Source organism: Aotus nancymaae, unplaced genomic scaffold (genome assembly GCF_030222135.1).
Source record: "Aotus nancymaae isolate 86718 unplaced genomic scaffold, 86718_ANA_hifiasm-v0.15.2.pri h1tg000057l, whole genome shotgun sequence".
NCBI lineage: Eukaryota > Metazoa > Chordata > Mammalia > Primates > Aotidae > Aotus > Aotus nancymaae.
In genome coordinates, this window is record NW_026988471.1 from 26,577,521 (window position 1) to 26,595,342 (window position 17,822).

General features: G+C 40.1%; 1 protein-coding gene across 4 annotated transcripts in view; it reads left to right on the top strand.

The window, feature by feature from the left end:
• Nucleotides 1-17,822, top strand: part of ZNF512 (zinc finger protein 512) — a 35,215-nt gene that overhangs the window by 2,833 nt on the left and 14,560 nt on the right. For 2 of the 4 annotated variants that reach the window (XM_012475409.3, XM_012475411.3), the window contains 8 exons: nucleotides 10,495-10,682; nucleotides 11,368-11,463; nucleotides 11,755-11,838; nucleotides 12,474-12,598; nucleotides 13,141-13,227; nucleotides 13,921-14,019; nucleotides 14,596-14,763; nucleotides 17,185-17,379. In XM_012475409.3, the coding sequence (XP_012330832.1) occupies nucleotides 10,495-10,682; nucleotides 11,368-11,463; nucleotides 11,755-11,838; nucleotides 12,474-12,598; nucleotides 13,141-13,227; nucleotides 13,921-14,019; nucleotides 14,596-14,763; nucleotides 17,185-17,379 (1,042 nt within the window). The remainder of the gene's footprint in view (nucleotides 1-10,494; nucleotides 10,683-11,367; nucleotides 11,464-11,754; nucleotides 11,839-12,473; nucleotides 12,599-13,140; nucleotides 13,228-13,920; nucleotides 14,020-14,595; nucleotides 14,764-17,184; nucleotides 17,380-17,822) is intronic. The other 2 variants (XM_012475410.3, XM_012475412.2) reach the window with 1 other exon arrangement.

Genomic DNA, 17,822 nt, shown 5'->3' on the forward strand with positions numbered 1-17,822 from the left:
CACAATAAAGCTTTTTCTTGTTCTATGTATGGAAGGAAAGTTTGAGCTTAATCTGGTTTTTAATAAATAATCAAATACCCCGGGGTTGATAGGTAGATAGTGTAAAATACTTGAGAATTGTTTTTGTTGAGTCCTTTAAAAATAAAACATGAGACCTGGAAGGAAGGATTCCCTAACCACCTTGACTTAACCTCCAACATGTTAATTATGCTGGTTATATGAACTATTGCCTTTTCAGTATGCTTATGCTTATTCGAATAAATAAGAGGGTAGATGTGTACGGTGTTTCTGAGTCCTACACTGATAGTAAGAAATTCCTGCATCGAGAGCTTCCTAAGAGTCATCCCCTGGGGCTTGGCTCTTAATGGCCTGCTGGTACCATTAAGTCTTTTTTTGTTTTTGTTTTTGGAGACAGAGGTTCTGTCATCCAGGCTGGAGTGCAGTGGCATGATATCCGTTCACTGCAACCTCTGCCTCCCACATTCAAGCAATTCTCCTGCCTCAGCCTCCGTAATAGCTGGGATTACAGGTGCACACTGCCACTCCTAGCTAAGTCACTGTATTTTAGTACAGACAGGGTTTCACCATGTTGCCCAGGCTGGTCTCAAACTCCTGAGCTCAGGCAGTCCACACACCTCAGCTTCCCAAAGTGCTAGGATTACAGGCGTGAGCCACCACGTCTGACCCATCAAGTCTTTCTAGCATTGTTTGCAATGATAGATTTTGGCTTTAGAGGCCTGCCAATCCATTAAATTTTAAAAATACCTGTATTGAGATATAATTAGAGTACAATAGACTGCACATATTTAAAGCATACACTGTGGTCAGCTTTGACCTATGTCTGTACCCGTGAAACCATTGCCACAATCAAGATAACAAACATTTTTGTCTCTCCCAAAAGTTTGTTCATGTCTCTTTGCCATTTCTTCCTCCACTCCTGTCTACAGGCACCACTGTACAGTGGTTTGCATATTTCAGGATTTTATATAAATGAAGTCACACAGTACTTTCTCATTTTTTTTCATGATTTCTTTCACTCAGAATAATGATTTTGCAATGAAAAATAGTTTTTATTGCTGACTAGAATTCCATTATGGATACCATAATTTGTTTAGCCATCTACATTGATGGACATTTGAGTTCTTTTCAGTTTCAGGTATCAGTAAGGCTTCTATGAACATTCATGTGCAAGTCTTGTGCAGACAAATGCTTTCATTTCTTCAGATAAATATCTAAGATGGTATTTACCATCATAGGTTGGTTGATTCACATGGCAGGAGTATGTTTCATTTTTTTAAGAAACTACCTGTTTTCCAAAGTGGTATTATTTTGCATTCCAACCGGCAATGTATGAGAGTCAGTCTTTTCAATTTTAGCTAATTTAATGGGTGTGTAGTGGTATCTCACTGTGGTTTTATGGTTTTGTTTTTTTTTTTTTTGTCTTTTTTTGAGGCAGAGTCTCCCTCCGTCACCCAGGTTGGAGTGCAGTGGCTTGATCTCGGCTCACTGCAACCTCTGCCTCCCAGGTTCAAGCAATTCTCCTGCCTTAACCTCCTGAGTAGCTGGGATTACAGGCATGCACCCCCATGGCTGACTAATTTTTGTATTTTCAGTAGAGATGGGGTTTCACCAATGTTGGCCAGGCTGGTCTTGAACTTCTGACCTCATGTGATCCTCTCACCTTGGCCTCCCAACGTGCTGGGATTACAGGCGCGAGCCACTGTGCTTGGCTTAATTGGTGGTTTTTAATTCATCATATATGAATAATAATGTTGAGCATCTGTTTGTATTCTTTTTTTTCTTTTTTTGCATCTGTTCGTATTCTTATTGGCCATTATGTAAGTATCAGTTTACATTTTTGTTCATTTAAAAAATTAGTTTTCTTATTGAATTGTATTTTTAAAAATCTGTTCTGAATATAACTCTTTTGTCTGCTATATTTCCTTCCAGTCTGGTTTGTCTTTCCTTTTCTTAATGGTTCCTTTTGAAGAGCAAAAGGTTTTAATTTACCATTTTTTCCCTTATGTTTTTTGCTTTTATGTATCATATTTAAGAAACCTTTGCCTCCCTGGAGGTTACAGTGAGTTGAGATTGCACCACTGCACTCCAGCCTGGGTGACAGAGTGAGATTCTGTCTCAAAAATAATAAAAAAAGAAACTTTTGCCTCCGTAATTGCAAAGATATTCTCTGGTCCTTTCTCCTAGAAGTTTGTAGGTTTTTTATTTAGGTCTGTGACTCATTTAGAATTAATTTTTGTGAATGTTGTATGGTAAGGGTCAAAGTTGACTTTTTTTTTCTATTTGTATACCCAGTTGTAGGGAAGAATTTTCTTTCCCTATTGAATTGCCTTGGCACCTTTGTCAAACTTTACTTGGACATGTGTATGTGTAGGTCTGTTCGTGGACTCTCCTTATTCTGTTCCATTGATGTTTATTTAGACTCTTGAAATTAGATAGTAAGTCTTCTAACTTTAGTGTTCTTTTTCAAAATTGTTTTGGTTATTCTCAGTTCTTTGCATTTTTATAAAAATTACAGAATTGGGTTGCCAACATCTATTAAAAGAAGCTCGTTGAATATTGATTGGTATTATATTGAATCTATAGATTCCTTTGGGGAAAATTGCTATTTTAACAATACTGAGTTTTCTGATTTATGAACATGCTATGTTTTTCCCTTTATTTAAGTCTTCTTTTCTTTCTTTCTTTGTTTTTTTTTTTTTTTTTGAGAAGGAGTCTTGCTTTGTCACCCAGGCTGCCAGGCTACCAGGCTGGAGTGCAGTGGTGCTATCTCAGCTCACTGCAACCTCCGCCTCCCAGGTACAAGCGATTCTTCTTCCTCAGCCTCCTAAGTAGCTGGGATTAGAAGCACACACCACCACGCCCAGCTAGTTTTTGTGTTTTTAGTAGAGATGGGTTTCACCATGTTGGTCAGGCTCGTCTTAAACCCCTGACCTCATGATCTGCCCACCTTGGCCTCCTGAAGTGCTGGGCTTATAGGCATGAACCACCATCCTGGCCTATTTAAGTCTTCTTAATTTCTTTCAGCAGTGTGTTGTAGTTTCATTGTAAAAGTCTTGAACGTCTTTTGTTAGGTTTGTTCCTAGGTATATTATCTTATTCTGGTGTTATTGTAAATGGTATTCTTTTTATAATGTCATTTTCTAGTTGGTTGTTGCTAGTATATAAGAATTCATTTGACTTTGTATGTTATCCTTGTATCCTGACACTTTATAAATTCATTTATTAGGTCTAGTAATTGTTTTGTAGATTCCTTAGGATTTATTTTGTAAATAATAATATAATCTGCAAGTAGGGACAGTTTTGCTTTTTTCCTTTTGATCTTTTTATAAACCTATCTCAATGGCATTCATCAGTGAAACTATGTGAGCCCAGAGTTTTCACTTTGGGAAGGATTTCATACATGCAGTTTATTTAACAGATATGGGGCTATTTAGATTTCCAGTTTCTTCTTGTGTCTGTTTTGATAAGTAGTATTTTTAAAGAAATTTGTTCATTGTAATTTTTCCATTGATTAGCATAAAGTTATTCAAAGTATATTATTATTTACTGTCTGTATAATCTGCGATAACCCCTCTTTCATTTCTGTTATTGGTTATTTGTAGTATCTTTTTTTCTTGATCAGTCTAGTTACAGAGTTGTAAATGTTGTGGTCATTTCAAAGAACCACATTTCCTCTGTTGTCTGTTTTCTAGTTCATGAGTTTCTCCTCTTACCTTTTCTTTGGTTTACTTTGCTTTTCCTTTTAAGTTATCTTAAGATGAAATTTTAAGTCATTGATCTTAGATCTTTTCTAGTATAAGCATTTAGAGCTTTAAGTTTCTAAGTATTGCTTTAGTTGCATCCTACAGATGTTGATATGCATATTTTTGTTGTTTTTCAGTGCAAAATATTTTCAAATTTCATTTGTGATTTTATTTTTGACCTATGAATTATTTAGAAGTAGATTATTTGATTTGGAGATATTTGGATTTTTTTTGTATTTTCTGTTTTTAGGTATCTTCCTATTATTGATTCCTAAGTTGATTTCAATGTGGTCAGAGAATACACTGTAATTTTCATCCTTTTAATAAAAGTTAAAGTTGATGGCCCAGCGTAAGATGTAGCTTAATGAATGCACAATGTGCACTTGAAGAGAATATATATCCTGCAGTTGTTAGATTTAGTGTTGTGTAAATGTTAACTAGAGCAAGGTAGCTAATAGTGTAGTTCAGATCATTTTTGTCTTTTACTGAATTTTTGTCTAGTTCTATCAGTTGCTAAAAGGAGGAGGTCTTAAATTTTCTGCTAAGATTATGGAATTGTCTATTTTTCCCTTTAATTCTGTCAGTTTTTGCTTTGTGTACTTTGAGGCTCTATTATTAGGTACCTACAGTGGGTAATTATGTCTTCCCAATGATTTGACACTTTGTCATTATGAAGTGTCTCTTTTTATCTCTGGGATTACTCTTTGTCTTGAAGTCTGTTTTATCTGACATTGAAATAGTCATTCCAGCCTTCTTACGTTCGCTGATTATATGATACAATTTTTTCATCTGTTTACTTTCAGTCTACAGATATCTTTATATTTTAGAGTGTGCTTAGACTGCAAACATTTAAATTAATTGTTGGTATGGTTGGATAGGTCTACCCTTTTATTTTTTGTTCTCTGTTTATGCCTTGTTTTTTGTTCCTCTATTTCCTCTTTGGGATTATTTGAATGCTTAGTGTATGCCCCTCCCAGCTCTTGTTTTTTTAGAGACAGTGTCTTGCTCTGATGCCCAGGCTGGAGTTGGTGGCACCTTCATTGCTTACTGGGCTCAAGTGATCCTCCCACCTCAGCCTCCCAAGTAGCTGGGATTACAGAGGTGTGAGGCATCTACCCCGGCCTATTTGTCATTTCTGTTGCTCTTTCTTCATTCTTAAAAATCCAAGTTTCTCTCTGGTATTATTTTTCTTCAGCTGGAATCATTTTTTTTAGCATTTCATATGGAGCAGGTCTGCTTACAACAAATTCTTTTTATTTCTGAGGATATTTTTACTGGATATAGAATTCTGAATTGACAAATTTTTTTTCTCTCAAGATTTTAAGTATATTTCTTTTTCTTTTTCTCCGTCCCCTCAAGCATTTATCCTTTGTGGTATAGACCATCCAATTACACTCTTTTAGTTATTTTAAAATGTACAATTAAGTTCTTAAAATTATTTTTTGGCCAGGCGCCCTGGCTCACGTCTGTAATCCAAGAACTTTGGGAGGCTGAGGTGGGCGAATCATGAGGTCAAGTGATCGAGAACATCCTGGCCAACATGGTGAAACCCCATCTCTACTAAAAATATAAAAAAATTAGCTGGGTGTGGCGGTGCACGCCTGTAGTCCCAGCTAGTCGGGAGGCTAAGGCAGGAGAATTGCTTGAACCCGGGAGGCAGAGGTTGCAGTGAGCCAAGATCGCGCCACTGCACTCCATCCTGGCACCTGGCGACAGAGCAAGACTCTGTCTCAAAAAAAAAAAAAAATTATTTTTTGTAGAGACAGGGTCTTGCTATTTGCCCAAGCTGTTCTTGAACTTGTGGGCTCAAACAGTTCCCCTCCCTTGGCCTCCCAAAGTTCTTGGATTACAAATGTGAACCATTACATTGGCTGATTTTAAAGTTATGGTACTGTGTTCTGGTCTTCTTGGTTTCTGTTGAGAAACCTATGATCATTTAAATTATTTTCTGTAATGTAATATGTCACTTTTCTGAAGCTTTCTAGTTTAAAACAAAATTGTTGGCTTTGAATAGTTTTTTGAAACAGGGTCTAACTCCCATTGCCCAGGCTGGAGTGCACCGGCACAACCTCTGCCTCCTTGTCCTTCTGGGCTCAGATGATTCTCCCACCTCAGCCTGCTGAGTAGCTGGGACTACAGATGCACACTACCACGCCTGGCTAATTTTTTTGTATTTTTAACAGAGATAGGGTTTCACCATGTTTCCCAGGCTGGTCTTGAATTCTTGGAATCAAGGGATCTGCCTGCCTCAGCCTCCTAAAGTGCTGGGATTACAGGCTTGAGCCACTGCACCCAGCTTATTTTATTTTATTTATTTATTTATTTATTTATTTATTTGAGACATAGAGTCTCACTCTGTCGCCCAGGCTGGAGTGCAGTGGTGTGATCTCGGCTCATTGCAACTTCTGCCTCCCAGTTTCAAGTGATTCTCCTGCCTCAGCCTCCTAAGTAGCTGGGACTACAAGCGCCTGCCACCACACCTGGCTAATTTTTGTATTTTTAGTACAGATGGGTTTTCATCGTGTTGGCCAGGCTGGTCTTGAACTCCTGAGCTCAGGTGATCCTCCAAAGTGGATCTTGGCCTCCCAGAGTGCTGGGATTATAGGCATGAGCCACTGTGCCTACCCCCTCCCCCCCCTTTTTTTTTTAATTAAGAAATGGGGTTTCACTATGTTGTCCAGGCTGATCTTAAACTCCTGGCCTCAAGTAATCCTCCTGCGTCTTCTGAGTAGCTGGGATTATAAGCATGAGCCATCTTTACTATTTTTAAGTGTACAGTTCAGTGGTAATAAATAGATTTATATTCTTTTTTTCCCCCTCTTTACCTTCCCCCCATCTCTCCCCTCTCCATCCTGGCTGAATAATTTCATTAAGATGTGCCTTCACTGGGCACCGTGGCTCCTTCTTATAATCCCAGCACTTTGGGAGGCTGAGGTAGGAAGATTGCTTGAGCCTAGGAGTTTGAGGCCAGCCTGGACAACAAAGTGAGACCTCATCTCTACACACACCAAAAAGAATGAGCTGGGTATGGTGGTGCACACTTGTGGTCTCAACTACTCAGGAGGCTGAGGTGGGAGGATTGTTTAAGCCTGAGAGGTGGAGGCTGTGCTTGAGCCACTACACTCCAGCCTGAGTGACAGAGTGAGACCCTGTCTCAAATAATAATAATAATAATAATAATAATGATGAAGTGTTTTGCACCAGCCTGGGCAACATAACAAGACCCTATCTCTATGAAAAAACACAAAAATTTAGTGGGCGTGATGGTGTGCACCTGTGGTCCCGGCTACTCAGGTATGGTGAGGTGGGAGGATCACTTGAGCCAGAGAGATTCAAGCTGCAGTGAGCCATGTGCCACTGTACTCTGGCCTGGGCAACAGAACGAGACTCTGTTTCAACAAAAAGATGTGTCTTGGTATATTTTTTCTTTTGAGTTATCCTATTTGGTGTTTGTTGAGCTCCTTGAATCTGTAAATTTATGTCTTTGACCAAGTGTGGGGGATTGTCCACCATTTTTTTTTTTCAAATGTATTTTTCTGCCTTCGTATCTTTCACCTCTCCCTCTGGGATTTACAACTACACTTAGGTTAGAACTTTTGGTATGGGGGCTCTGTTGACTGTTTTTCAATCTTTTTTTCTCTTTATTCTTCAGACTGGGTCATTTCTGTTGATCGGTCTTCAAGTTCACAGACTCTTTCCTCTGTCCTCTCCATTACTGAACCCATCCGATGAGTTTTTATTTCAGACATTGTATTTTTCAGTTCTAAGATTTCATTTGGTTCTTTTTTATGGTTTCTTTTTCTGGTGATGATTCCTACCTTTTCCTTCATTTCTTGTGTGTTTTCTTTTATAAGAAAGAAATTTATAAGGAAATACTTTTTACTGAAAGTATTTGATAGTTCCAACATCTGGATTACCTTGGGGTTGGCAGGTTTTGATCATCTCTTCCTTTGAAAATTGCTCACATTGGCCGAGCACGGTGGCTTTTGCCTGTAATTCCAGCACTTTGGAAGGCCAAGGTGGGTGGATCACCTGAGGTCAGGAGTTCGAGACCAGACTGGCCAACATGATGAAACCCCATCTCTACTAAAAATACAAACAAATTAGCCAGTCATGGTGGCGCATGCCTCTAATCTCAGCTACTTGGGAGGCTAAGGCAGGAGAATAGCTTGAACCTGGGAGGCGGAGGTTGCAGTGAGCCAAGATTGTGCCACTGCACTCTAGCATGGGCAACAGAGCAAGATTCCATCTCAAACAAAAAAAGAAGAGAGAGAGAAAGAAAAAAAAAAGGAAAATTGCTTACATTTTCCTGGTTCTTTATGTGTTGCGTAATTTTGGAATTTATCCTCAACATTGTGAATATTTTTTGTGTAGATTTTGGGATCTATTATAATTCTTCTGGCAAATGTTGCCGTTTCTGTTTTAGCAGGCAACCCTGCTTTAGGTTCATTCAGGTCAAAACTTCTGTCTTGCTTTTTGGAGGCATTGGTTAAAATCTCAGTTCTGTTCTTTAGGTCTTTGCTATGATGATTTGGGCTGTCCCATACATGAATAGCCCAGGGGCTGGTCTGAGACTTCTGTGGTGTTTCCAATCTTATTTCAGTTCTCCAAGCTTTTGCTGCTTTGGTTTGGGTCACATTAGCATTCAAATCTCATTTTGGTTTTCAAAGTCTTTGCTAGGCTGGTATGTATGGGTACATGCCACACATTCATGGCTAAGGTCAACTTGTGACTTGTATGGATTCATACACTGATTTAAGGGATTCTTGTTTTTGCCTTTCTCTCCAGCTTTCCCCCTCCCCCATCCCCCGACTCTGGTCTGCAGGAACCTTTTTTCCTCGATTTGCTTGATCAGAAAGAAGGGAGTTTCTAGAATTAAAGCTGCTCATGCTGCTCTGCAAATGGGGTTCATCCTTTTGCAGATTCACACATGAGGGAAAAAGACAGAACTGGAAAACTCACCCCATTTGGGTCACTTCTCCTAGCTTTGACTTCCCTGTGTAATTTACTTGTTTTTGTTTGCTTTACAGAGTCCAATCAGCAGTAGGGGTGGGGCTTAGTGGGGTTAGCTGCCCCACCAGAGCCAGGACTTCTGTGTATTAAATCTGTACTATTGGACCTCATGTGCAGAGAGCCGAAACTCATTCTTCTCTGTTTGTAGCATACTGACATAACCAGTCTCTGTTATGTTTACTCATCCCCATTTCCATCCGTTCCCTCCTAGAGGAAACTGTATAAACAAGTGTGGTGTTTGCCCTTAAATATTTATGACTACTTTAAAAATAAGCTGCGTTTATGTGAGGATTTGTTTTTAGCCTGCTGAATTGACATTGTGCTAGAGATGTTATTTTGTTTCTTTTTTCATTCAATAGTATACTTTTTAGTTACGTTCATGTCTCTATGTATAGAATTGGTTTATTGCTTATGATAGCAATATAGGATTCCATAGTAGGCATCTATCACATTTTACAAGGGTGGTCACGTTGTTAATTCCAACTCCCTGCTGTCACAGAGACTATGTGTAATTCTTTTTTTTTTTTTTTGAGATAGAGTTTCGCTCTTGTTGCCCAGGCTGGAGTGCAATGGTGCGATCTGAACTCACTGCAACCTCTGCCTCCCGGGTTCAAGCAATTCTCCTATCTCAGCCTCCCCAGTAGCTGGAATTACAGGCATGCGCCACCACGCCCAGCTAATTTTTTGTATTTTTAGCAGAGACAGGGTTTAACCATGTTGGCCAGGCTGGTCTCAAACTCCTGACCTCAGGTGATCCACCTGCCTTGGCCTCCCAAAGTGCTGGGATTACAGGCATGAGCCACCGCTCTATGTGTAATTCTTATTAGCGCTATATCTAAAGTATTATCTTGCATCTTCCAATTCACGTTAACTTTTTTTCCTTTTGCTTACTCTTTCTCCCATGGGCTGTCTCCATGCAGCAGCCAGAAGGATCTTTCTGAACCATACATCTAAAGTAGGCCTCACAGGTATTAAGCTGGAAAAGGGAGGTTCTAGGAGTCCCTAGACCACTCTTGGAGAACTGCTGCTCTACTGCATCTTGAGCCACCTACAAGAATGTCTGATGCTTTGTAGTTACACAGTCATGTTTGTTAACTGTCATACTGACTGGTCTTAGATTTTGGACTCTGGATTCAGCTTTATACCAGATTTCTCTGGCCAGATTAATTCATACAAGATAGCATCCCTCCTTTAGCTGTGGAAGCTAAGTATCATGTTGCCCAAATAAGATGGGGCATCAGGGTTTAGGGAGAATGCTGAGGGAGAAGGAAGATGGGTCAGATTAGGCCCTACAGACTATTCCTTTCCCTCAGAGATACCCTTGAGTTACCGTGCCTCTGTCAGAGAAATAGAGAGGCTGGGTCATACCAGGTTACAAATCCAGGGAGTCTTCTGAAGGATCACAGAACACCCTTATTGCTTTGGCTACTTTCTTTTCTTAGATGAATCTAGGAAGGAATGTCAACTTGGACTGCAAAGTGATCATTTATGTGTACTCCTTACTCTTTCTGATTACAGTGAAGAATGATAGTAATTGCACATGTTGTATTAGATCAACTATTGTTATTGTTAGGTGATTACAACTTACATTCTGTTTTTATAAAAGCAGGCTTCTTAGTTTTCTGCACAGGTAACCAACTTGGTTATAATATAAAAGAATGTATAGAAATTTTGCTACAGACCTTCCTTTGTGGTGTATATTTTTATGTTGTATTAGTAGCAGGACCCAGTGCTCCATAAAGGATAATAGTTTCCAGTACACTATTCCTCATGATGACTCCTTAAGTGGTTCATCATCTGCCTCTTCGTGTGAACCAGTGAGTGATTTTCCAGCATCTTTTCGAAAATCTACCTACTGGATGAAGATGAGACGGATCAAGCCAGCTGCTACTTCTCATGTTGAAGGTATCAATATCAGTGTCTTCTTATTCCCAAGATGGAACACTCCCTAAAGTTATAGTTTGAGATTATTGTAAATACCTCTTAAGGGTATTAAATGCCAGATATTTGTTTCTCATTAGTGATTTTAAAAAATTTAAGGTGTTAGGCTATTGGATCCTGTTAGCTTCATGAACTGTCTGATAGAGTGAAATTCTGCTAATCTTACTCCTCCAGGTTGTACTTAGCATTTGATTTTCCTCTTTGTAGGATTTGAACTTCTTTTCCTCTAGTTTGAACTTCTGTTGACGATTTAGGGGCTGGTGTAAGGGTTATTTAGGGGAGAATATTCTAGATGGTCACAGTCTCAAGGGTCCTTGGGTAGCTAGCCCTCTATCTTGAGCAATTCTTGTGCTCCTTTTTAGTCTCAAATCAAGATTAAGCAAAATACATTGCCTGAAGGCCCTTACTATTTATAAGGAACAATGGATGGTTTGGGATAGATAACAATGTAGAAAGAAAGAGAGAGGTTGGGTCAGTTAATGATAAGTTACACCAGCTTCCCTAAAAATCTCACAGACATTTCCTGAGACCTGCGTTCACTGATGCTTTTTCCCTTTGATGGTCTTGTGAATGATGTTTTGAAGGCAGGCCTAACTGTTCATTTACAAAGTGTGCTGAGTTTTTGTTTTGTTTTTGTATGGTACTTCAGGGTCAGGTGGAGTATCAACCAAGGGAAAAAGGAAACCCAGGCAGGAAGAAGATGAGGACTATCGAGAATTTCCTCAGAAGAAGCATAAGCTTTATGGTAAGGCAGTAACTTTGCTACTTCTTTTTCCTTGGGTGACTGGGCTTTATTCTTTGAGGGTAAAAGAAAAAGAGACCTTAGTTTGAGCCCTTTAGTGACCTCTGAGCCCTTTGAATTGTTTAAGAGGGAATGATCTCCATCTTGCCGCCTTATACCCTTTCATTCTGTAATGACTTAGGCAGTCAGTCTGTTGAGGGACTGGGAAATAGGGTGTTGAAGAGAAGGGGAGGAAAGACATTTTGGTATTAACAAGGGTGACATGTTGGGCTTCAAGTTTCTGTCTTGTGTCAGGGAGGAAGCAACGGCCTAAAACTCAGCCCAATCCCAAATCCCAGGCACGTCGCATTCGGAAGGAACCACCGGTTTATGCAGCAGGTATGTTTTCTTTTGGAACCATTATGGGATGTAGTTCTCACACCCTGATTTACTGTTGGTGTTGTATGTGAAGGAATGAGGTACTAAGGCATTTCTTTAAGGAGGCAGTTACTAAGGGCCTGAGTTTGGAGTCAGACAGACCTTTGCTCAAGTTTTGGCTCTTCATTAACTTTCTGACCTGCCTTCATTTATTTACCTTCCTCTAGCCTCAGTTTCCCTGCCTATGAATAAGGGTGATAAAGGCAGTCAGAATTGTTGTGAAAATTAAATGCATAAAAACATTTAGCATAGTCTCAGGCACATAGAAACACTCAGTGGACAGGCTGTGACATTTCTCAGTATCCCATTATTACATCCTGCTGTGAAAAATGTTGCTGCCTAGTTCTTTTAAGCCACTGGTCTTTGGAGTGATTCTCAGGTGCTTTTTATCATGGCAAAATGAGTAAGAGTTTTCAGAAACTACACTGTCTAAAAAATACTACTTTTAGAAGTTATACCCAGCAAGAGTCTCTTTGTTACAGTCTACCAGGAAAAGGAAAAACCATTTTATGATACTTTTCCTAAATTGTGGAATTATGCTTTTTGTTTCTGGAGAATACTGCAGATTACAAAGTGCTTCTTTCTCTCCTTTGTAGGCAGTTTGGAGGAGCAGTGGTACTTAGAAATCGTTGATAAAGGCAGTGTCTCCTGCCCTACCTGCCAGGCAGTGGGGAGGAAGACCATAGAGGGTTTAAAGAAGCACATGGAAAACTGCAAGCAGGTTAGATATTTTGGCGTTTCATAACTGTTACGATTTTTCAATCCAAACTTTAGACCTCTTTTGCTGTGTTGGACATGCTAGTTATAATGGATGAAAAGCAGCATTGTGTAATAAAGGAAACATAGGCTTTGGATCTGACAGTGTTAGGTTTGAATCTTCTCTTAGCCACATACTAGTGTGGCATTTAGCTTTTTATGTGTGGCCCTCAGCTTCATTTGTAAAATGGAGAAAATAAAATAAATATAAAATAATAAAAACCTTATATAGTCCAGGAGAGGATAAGAAAGAACACATGGCCGAGTGTCTAGCCCATTACTTGGCAAATACTGGCATTCAGTAAATGGTAATTCTTACTGTTTTAAAAGCGAATTGCCTTTATTTTGCCCTTACGGACATGACACTGGGTTTCTGGGATTTTGAGGTTTATTGACTGTTGAGTTTGAGAAATAAAGGAGACATAGACAAAAGCCTTTGAGTAGGACTTTGTGACATTCTGTCTCTCTGTGGAACAACCTAGCACTGAGCAGTATTTTTCCTTCTAGGAAATGTTTACTTGTCATCATTGTGGGAAACAACTTCGTTCACTGGCAGGGATGAAGTATCACGTCATGGCAAATCATAATAGTTTGGTAAGAGTGTCTTCTGCCTTTGTGAGTGTTTGTGTGTGTGTGTGTGTGTGTGTGTGTTTGAGATGGAGTCTCACTCTGTCGCCCAGGCTGGAGTGCAGTGGTACAATCACTGCAACCTCTGCCTCCCAGGTGCAAGCAATTATCATGCCTCAGCCTCTCGAGTAGCTGGAACTACAGGTGCATGCCACCATGCCCGGCTAAGTTTTTGTATTTTTAGTAGAGACAACATGTATTTCACCATGTTGACCAGTCTGGTCTTGAACTCCTGACCTCAGGTGATCCACCTGCCTCAGCCTCCCAAAGTGCTAGATTACAGCTGTGAGCCACTGTGCCCAGCCTGGATGTCTTTTACTTATGTGAGTGTAGATATCTCAGTGCAGATAGCTCTTGGATTTTATAAGCGTATGAGTAAGAGTCATGCACAATGAAACCTTTGCAGTAGATCTATAAATATTTGTGTGTTTAGGTTAACTCTAAAGGTTTATCTTCTGGGAGGTAGAGGCTCAGAACTCTTATTTCCATTATATTCACTTCCTTTGTCCAGGAGAAGATGGAGAAAGCCAGTAGTCAGATAACTTGGGATTCATCAGCACCAGCTTAGCTGCTAGTCCAATCCTTGATTCTCCTCTGATATTTTTTTCCCGTGTCTCTTTTCCATAAATCATCTGCTTATTTACTTCTCTTGATTTCTAGCCCATTTTGAAAGCCGGAGATGAAATAGATGAGCCAAGTGAGAGGGAACGGCTCCGAACAGTTCTAAAGAGACTGGGAAAGCTCAGGTGCATGCGTGAGGTAGGAGCCCACGGACACAACTCCTTCTCCCTGAATTCTCAGGTCAATGTCTTTCGTTCTTCTTTTCCATTTCTTCTCTTCCTCATTGTAGACTTCCTAGTTCTGTACTATCTTGGGCTCTTGAACTCATTAATAGTTCTTTATTTTCTTCCTCATTTTAAAAAATTTATTTTTCTCCCCTTTCCCTTTGATGGGGTTTCCTTAACCATCCTTTCTTTAATGTGATGAAGAGGATCCCAGTAACCCCTCACTGTGCTGAACTTTGTTATATATTGCTGGGTATTTGATATTGGGATGGGATTGGATCACAGACCAAGGAGGCAGCTCTGACATAGAGTAGATGCACAGTTATAATTTATCAAGGGCTGACCAAGCTGATTCGAAATCATGCTTGGTCATAGCAGGATGACCAGAGACAAAGAAGGGTTGTGCTGATGGGAGATGTTGGAGAGAGTCTACTGAAATCAGAGGGCCTGTTTGTATTTTGTGGTGGTGAGTACTTTATGGCTGTTTAGAAATTTAGCGATCATGTCCAAAGATGTAAGATTATAGTTTAGGCTTCTCTCCTGTGTTCAGAGTTGCTCCAGTAGCTTCACCAGCATCATGGGATATCTCTACCATGTCAGAAAATGTGGCAAAGGGGCTGCAGAGCTGGAAAAGATGACCCTGAAATGTCACCACTGTGGAAAACCATATAGGTCGAAGGCTGGACTTGCGTATCACCTGAGGTCAGAGCATGGGCCTGTGAGTACTGATCCCTTTCTATACCCTGGTTGGGGATGTATTTTGTGGTGAGTCCTTACTCCTCTATCTTCCCATATGTGTTTGGTTCCTCATTTGAATCCTCTTTTAATCTCTGAATGCTTGTGCTCTCTCTTCTTTGTTCTTTTTTGTCCTTTTGTTATTTCTGTCTTTTGAACATTATTAGGTTAGATAAATCAAAATTCAAAGTATAGTCCAGGCAGAAGTAAACTCATTATTATATATTTTATATTTATATGTTATATATCTTATATATTTTTATATATTACATATATATACACATACACACACATTTTTTTGAGAGACAAGACCTTGCTCTCTCAGGCTGGAGTGCCATGGTAGGATCATAGCTCACTACAGCCTTGAACTCCTGGACTCAGCCATCTTCTTGCCTCAGACTCCTAAGTAGCCAGGATTACAGGCTTGTATCACATGCCCAGCTAATTTTTTTTGTTTTTAATTTTTTATAGAGATAGGGTTCTCATTATGTAGCACAGGCCAGTCTTGAACTCCTGGCCTCAAGCATTTGTCTTACCTTGACTTCCCAAAGTGCTGGGATTATAGACATGAGCCACTGTGTCCATTCATCCATTCATTCATTTATGCATTTGACAGAGTCTCCCTCTGTTGCCCAGGCTGGAGTGCAGTAGCTCAATCTTGGCTCATTGCAACCTCCACCTCCCAGGTTTATTCTCTCACCTCAGCTTCCTGAGTAGTTGGGATTAGTGCCACTACACTAATTTTTGTATTTTTAGTAGAGACAGGGCTTTATCATGTTGTTCAGGCTGGTCTTGAACTCCCTATCTCAGGTGATCTGCCCACTTCAGCCTCCCAAAGTGCTGGAATTATAGACGTGAGCCACTGTGCCTGTCCTTATTATTATATTTTTAAAACTAAAGGCATTCTCCTGTAGCTAGAACTTTTATGGGCATCTGTCCATCAGAGGTTGCAGAAAGCTGAGATGGTGCCACTGCACTCCAGTCTGGGTGACAAAGCAAGACCCTGACTCAAAAACAGAAAAACAAAAAGGTTGTGTTTTGTTTTTTTGAGACAAGGTCTTGCTGTTTCACCCAGGCTGGAGTGCAGTGGCGCTGCCTTGGCTCACTGCAACCTCTGCCTCCTGGGCTCAAGCTATCCTCCCACCCCAGCCTCCCGAGTAGCTGGGATTACAGACATGTGCCACTGTACCCAGCTAAGTTTTGTATTTATAGTAGAGATGGTTGTTTGCCATGTTGGCCAGACTGGTCTTGAACTCCTGACCTCAAGTGATCTGCCTGCCTCGGCCTCCCAAAATCCTGGGATTTATAGGTGTGAGCCATTGCACCTGGCAAAAAAGATTTTTATGTGAAAATAAATTTTAATTTCCCTTGGGTAAATACTTAGGAATGAGATTTCTGGGTCATATTGGTTAATGTATATTTAACTTCATAAGAAAGTGCTGCACTGTTTCCCAAAGTGGCTGTGCCATTTTGCATTCCCACCAGCAAAGTATGAGAACTCCAGTTGCTTTGCATCCTTGTCTACATTTATTATTGTCAATTTTATTTTTTCATCCATTCTAACAGATATGTAGTAGTATTTTACTGTGGTTTAAATTTTCATTTCCCTAATGACTAACAGTGCTTAATGTTGTTGACCATCTTTGCATGTGCTTATTGGTGATTTGTATGTCTTTAATGAAGTCTCTGTTCAAATCCTTTGTTCATTTTGGGGGAAGGATTTTTGTTGTCCCATTAAGTTAGAGATATATTCTGAGTTTTTTTAATCATTCTGGATATAAGTTCTTTATCTTTTTTAACATTGTCTTTTGAAGAACAGAGTTTTAGATTTTGGTATTGTTCAATTTATATATTTTTTCGTTTATGGATAATGCTTTTGTTGCATCTAAGAAATCTTTGCTTAATTCAGCATATAATTTTCTTTCTTTTATTTTATTTTTTTTCCTGAGACAGAGTCTCATTCTGTTGCTCAGGTTGGAGTGCAGTGGTGCCATCTTGGCTCACTGCAAGTTCTACCTCCCGGTTTCAAGCGATTGTCCTGCCTCAGACTCCCGAGTAGGTGGGATTACAGGTGCCCACCACTGTGCCCGGCTAATTTTTGTATTTTTAGTAGAGACAGTGTTTCATCATGTTGGCCAGGTTGGTCTCAAACTTCTGACCTCAGAGGATCCACCTGCCTTGCCCTCTCAAAGTGCTGGGATTATAGGCATGAGGCACCACGCCAGGCCCTAAGAAGCTTTTTTACCAGTAAAATGTGCATTAATATGGTGGAACTTTATGCTATTGATTAACAATCTACTACGTAGCTCTTTTGATATTTAGAGCAGGAAGCTCAGCCTTTAATCACTGGCTCTGATGGATGCCACTTATCGGGCCTGTGTTTTGCTGTGTCTCATTCTTGCAGATCTCCTTCTTTCCAGAGTCAGGACAGCCAGAGTGCTTAAAGGAAATGAACCTAGAGTCAAAGAGTGGGGGCCGAGTTCAGAGACGTTCTGCCAAGATAGCTGTATACCACCTGCAGGAGCTGGCCTCTGCTGAACTGGCCAAGGAATGGCCCAAGAGGAAGGTGCTTCAGGACCTGGTGCCTGATGATCGAAAGGTAAGGCAGAAGCATGTATCAATTTGGGAACCATTATTTCTAATATTGTGCCTTCTGTGTACAGAAAAGTAAATGCACTTGAGTGTGTATGTGATATGCAGTATTTTGTTTATTTATCCTTGCATATAGAGTACATCTGATCCAGTGTTTGGATTCAGTTAGGTTCTAGAGTGACAGTCTGTTTCATAAGTTTCTTAAAGAAGTAGTTCAGAATTAAAGAGCCTTCTTAATTCTGAACTACTTCCAGAGGGAACCTGAATTCCCAGATTAGATTTTTGTTTAATCTTTGTTTAATGTGTTTTTTTTTTTTTTGAGGCGGAGTTTCGCTCTTGTTACCCAGGCTGGAGTGCAATGGCGCGATCTCGGCTCACCGCAACCTCCGCCTCCTGGGTTCAGGCAATTCTCCTGCCTCAGCCTCCTGAGTAGCTGGGATTACAGGCACG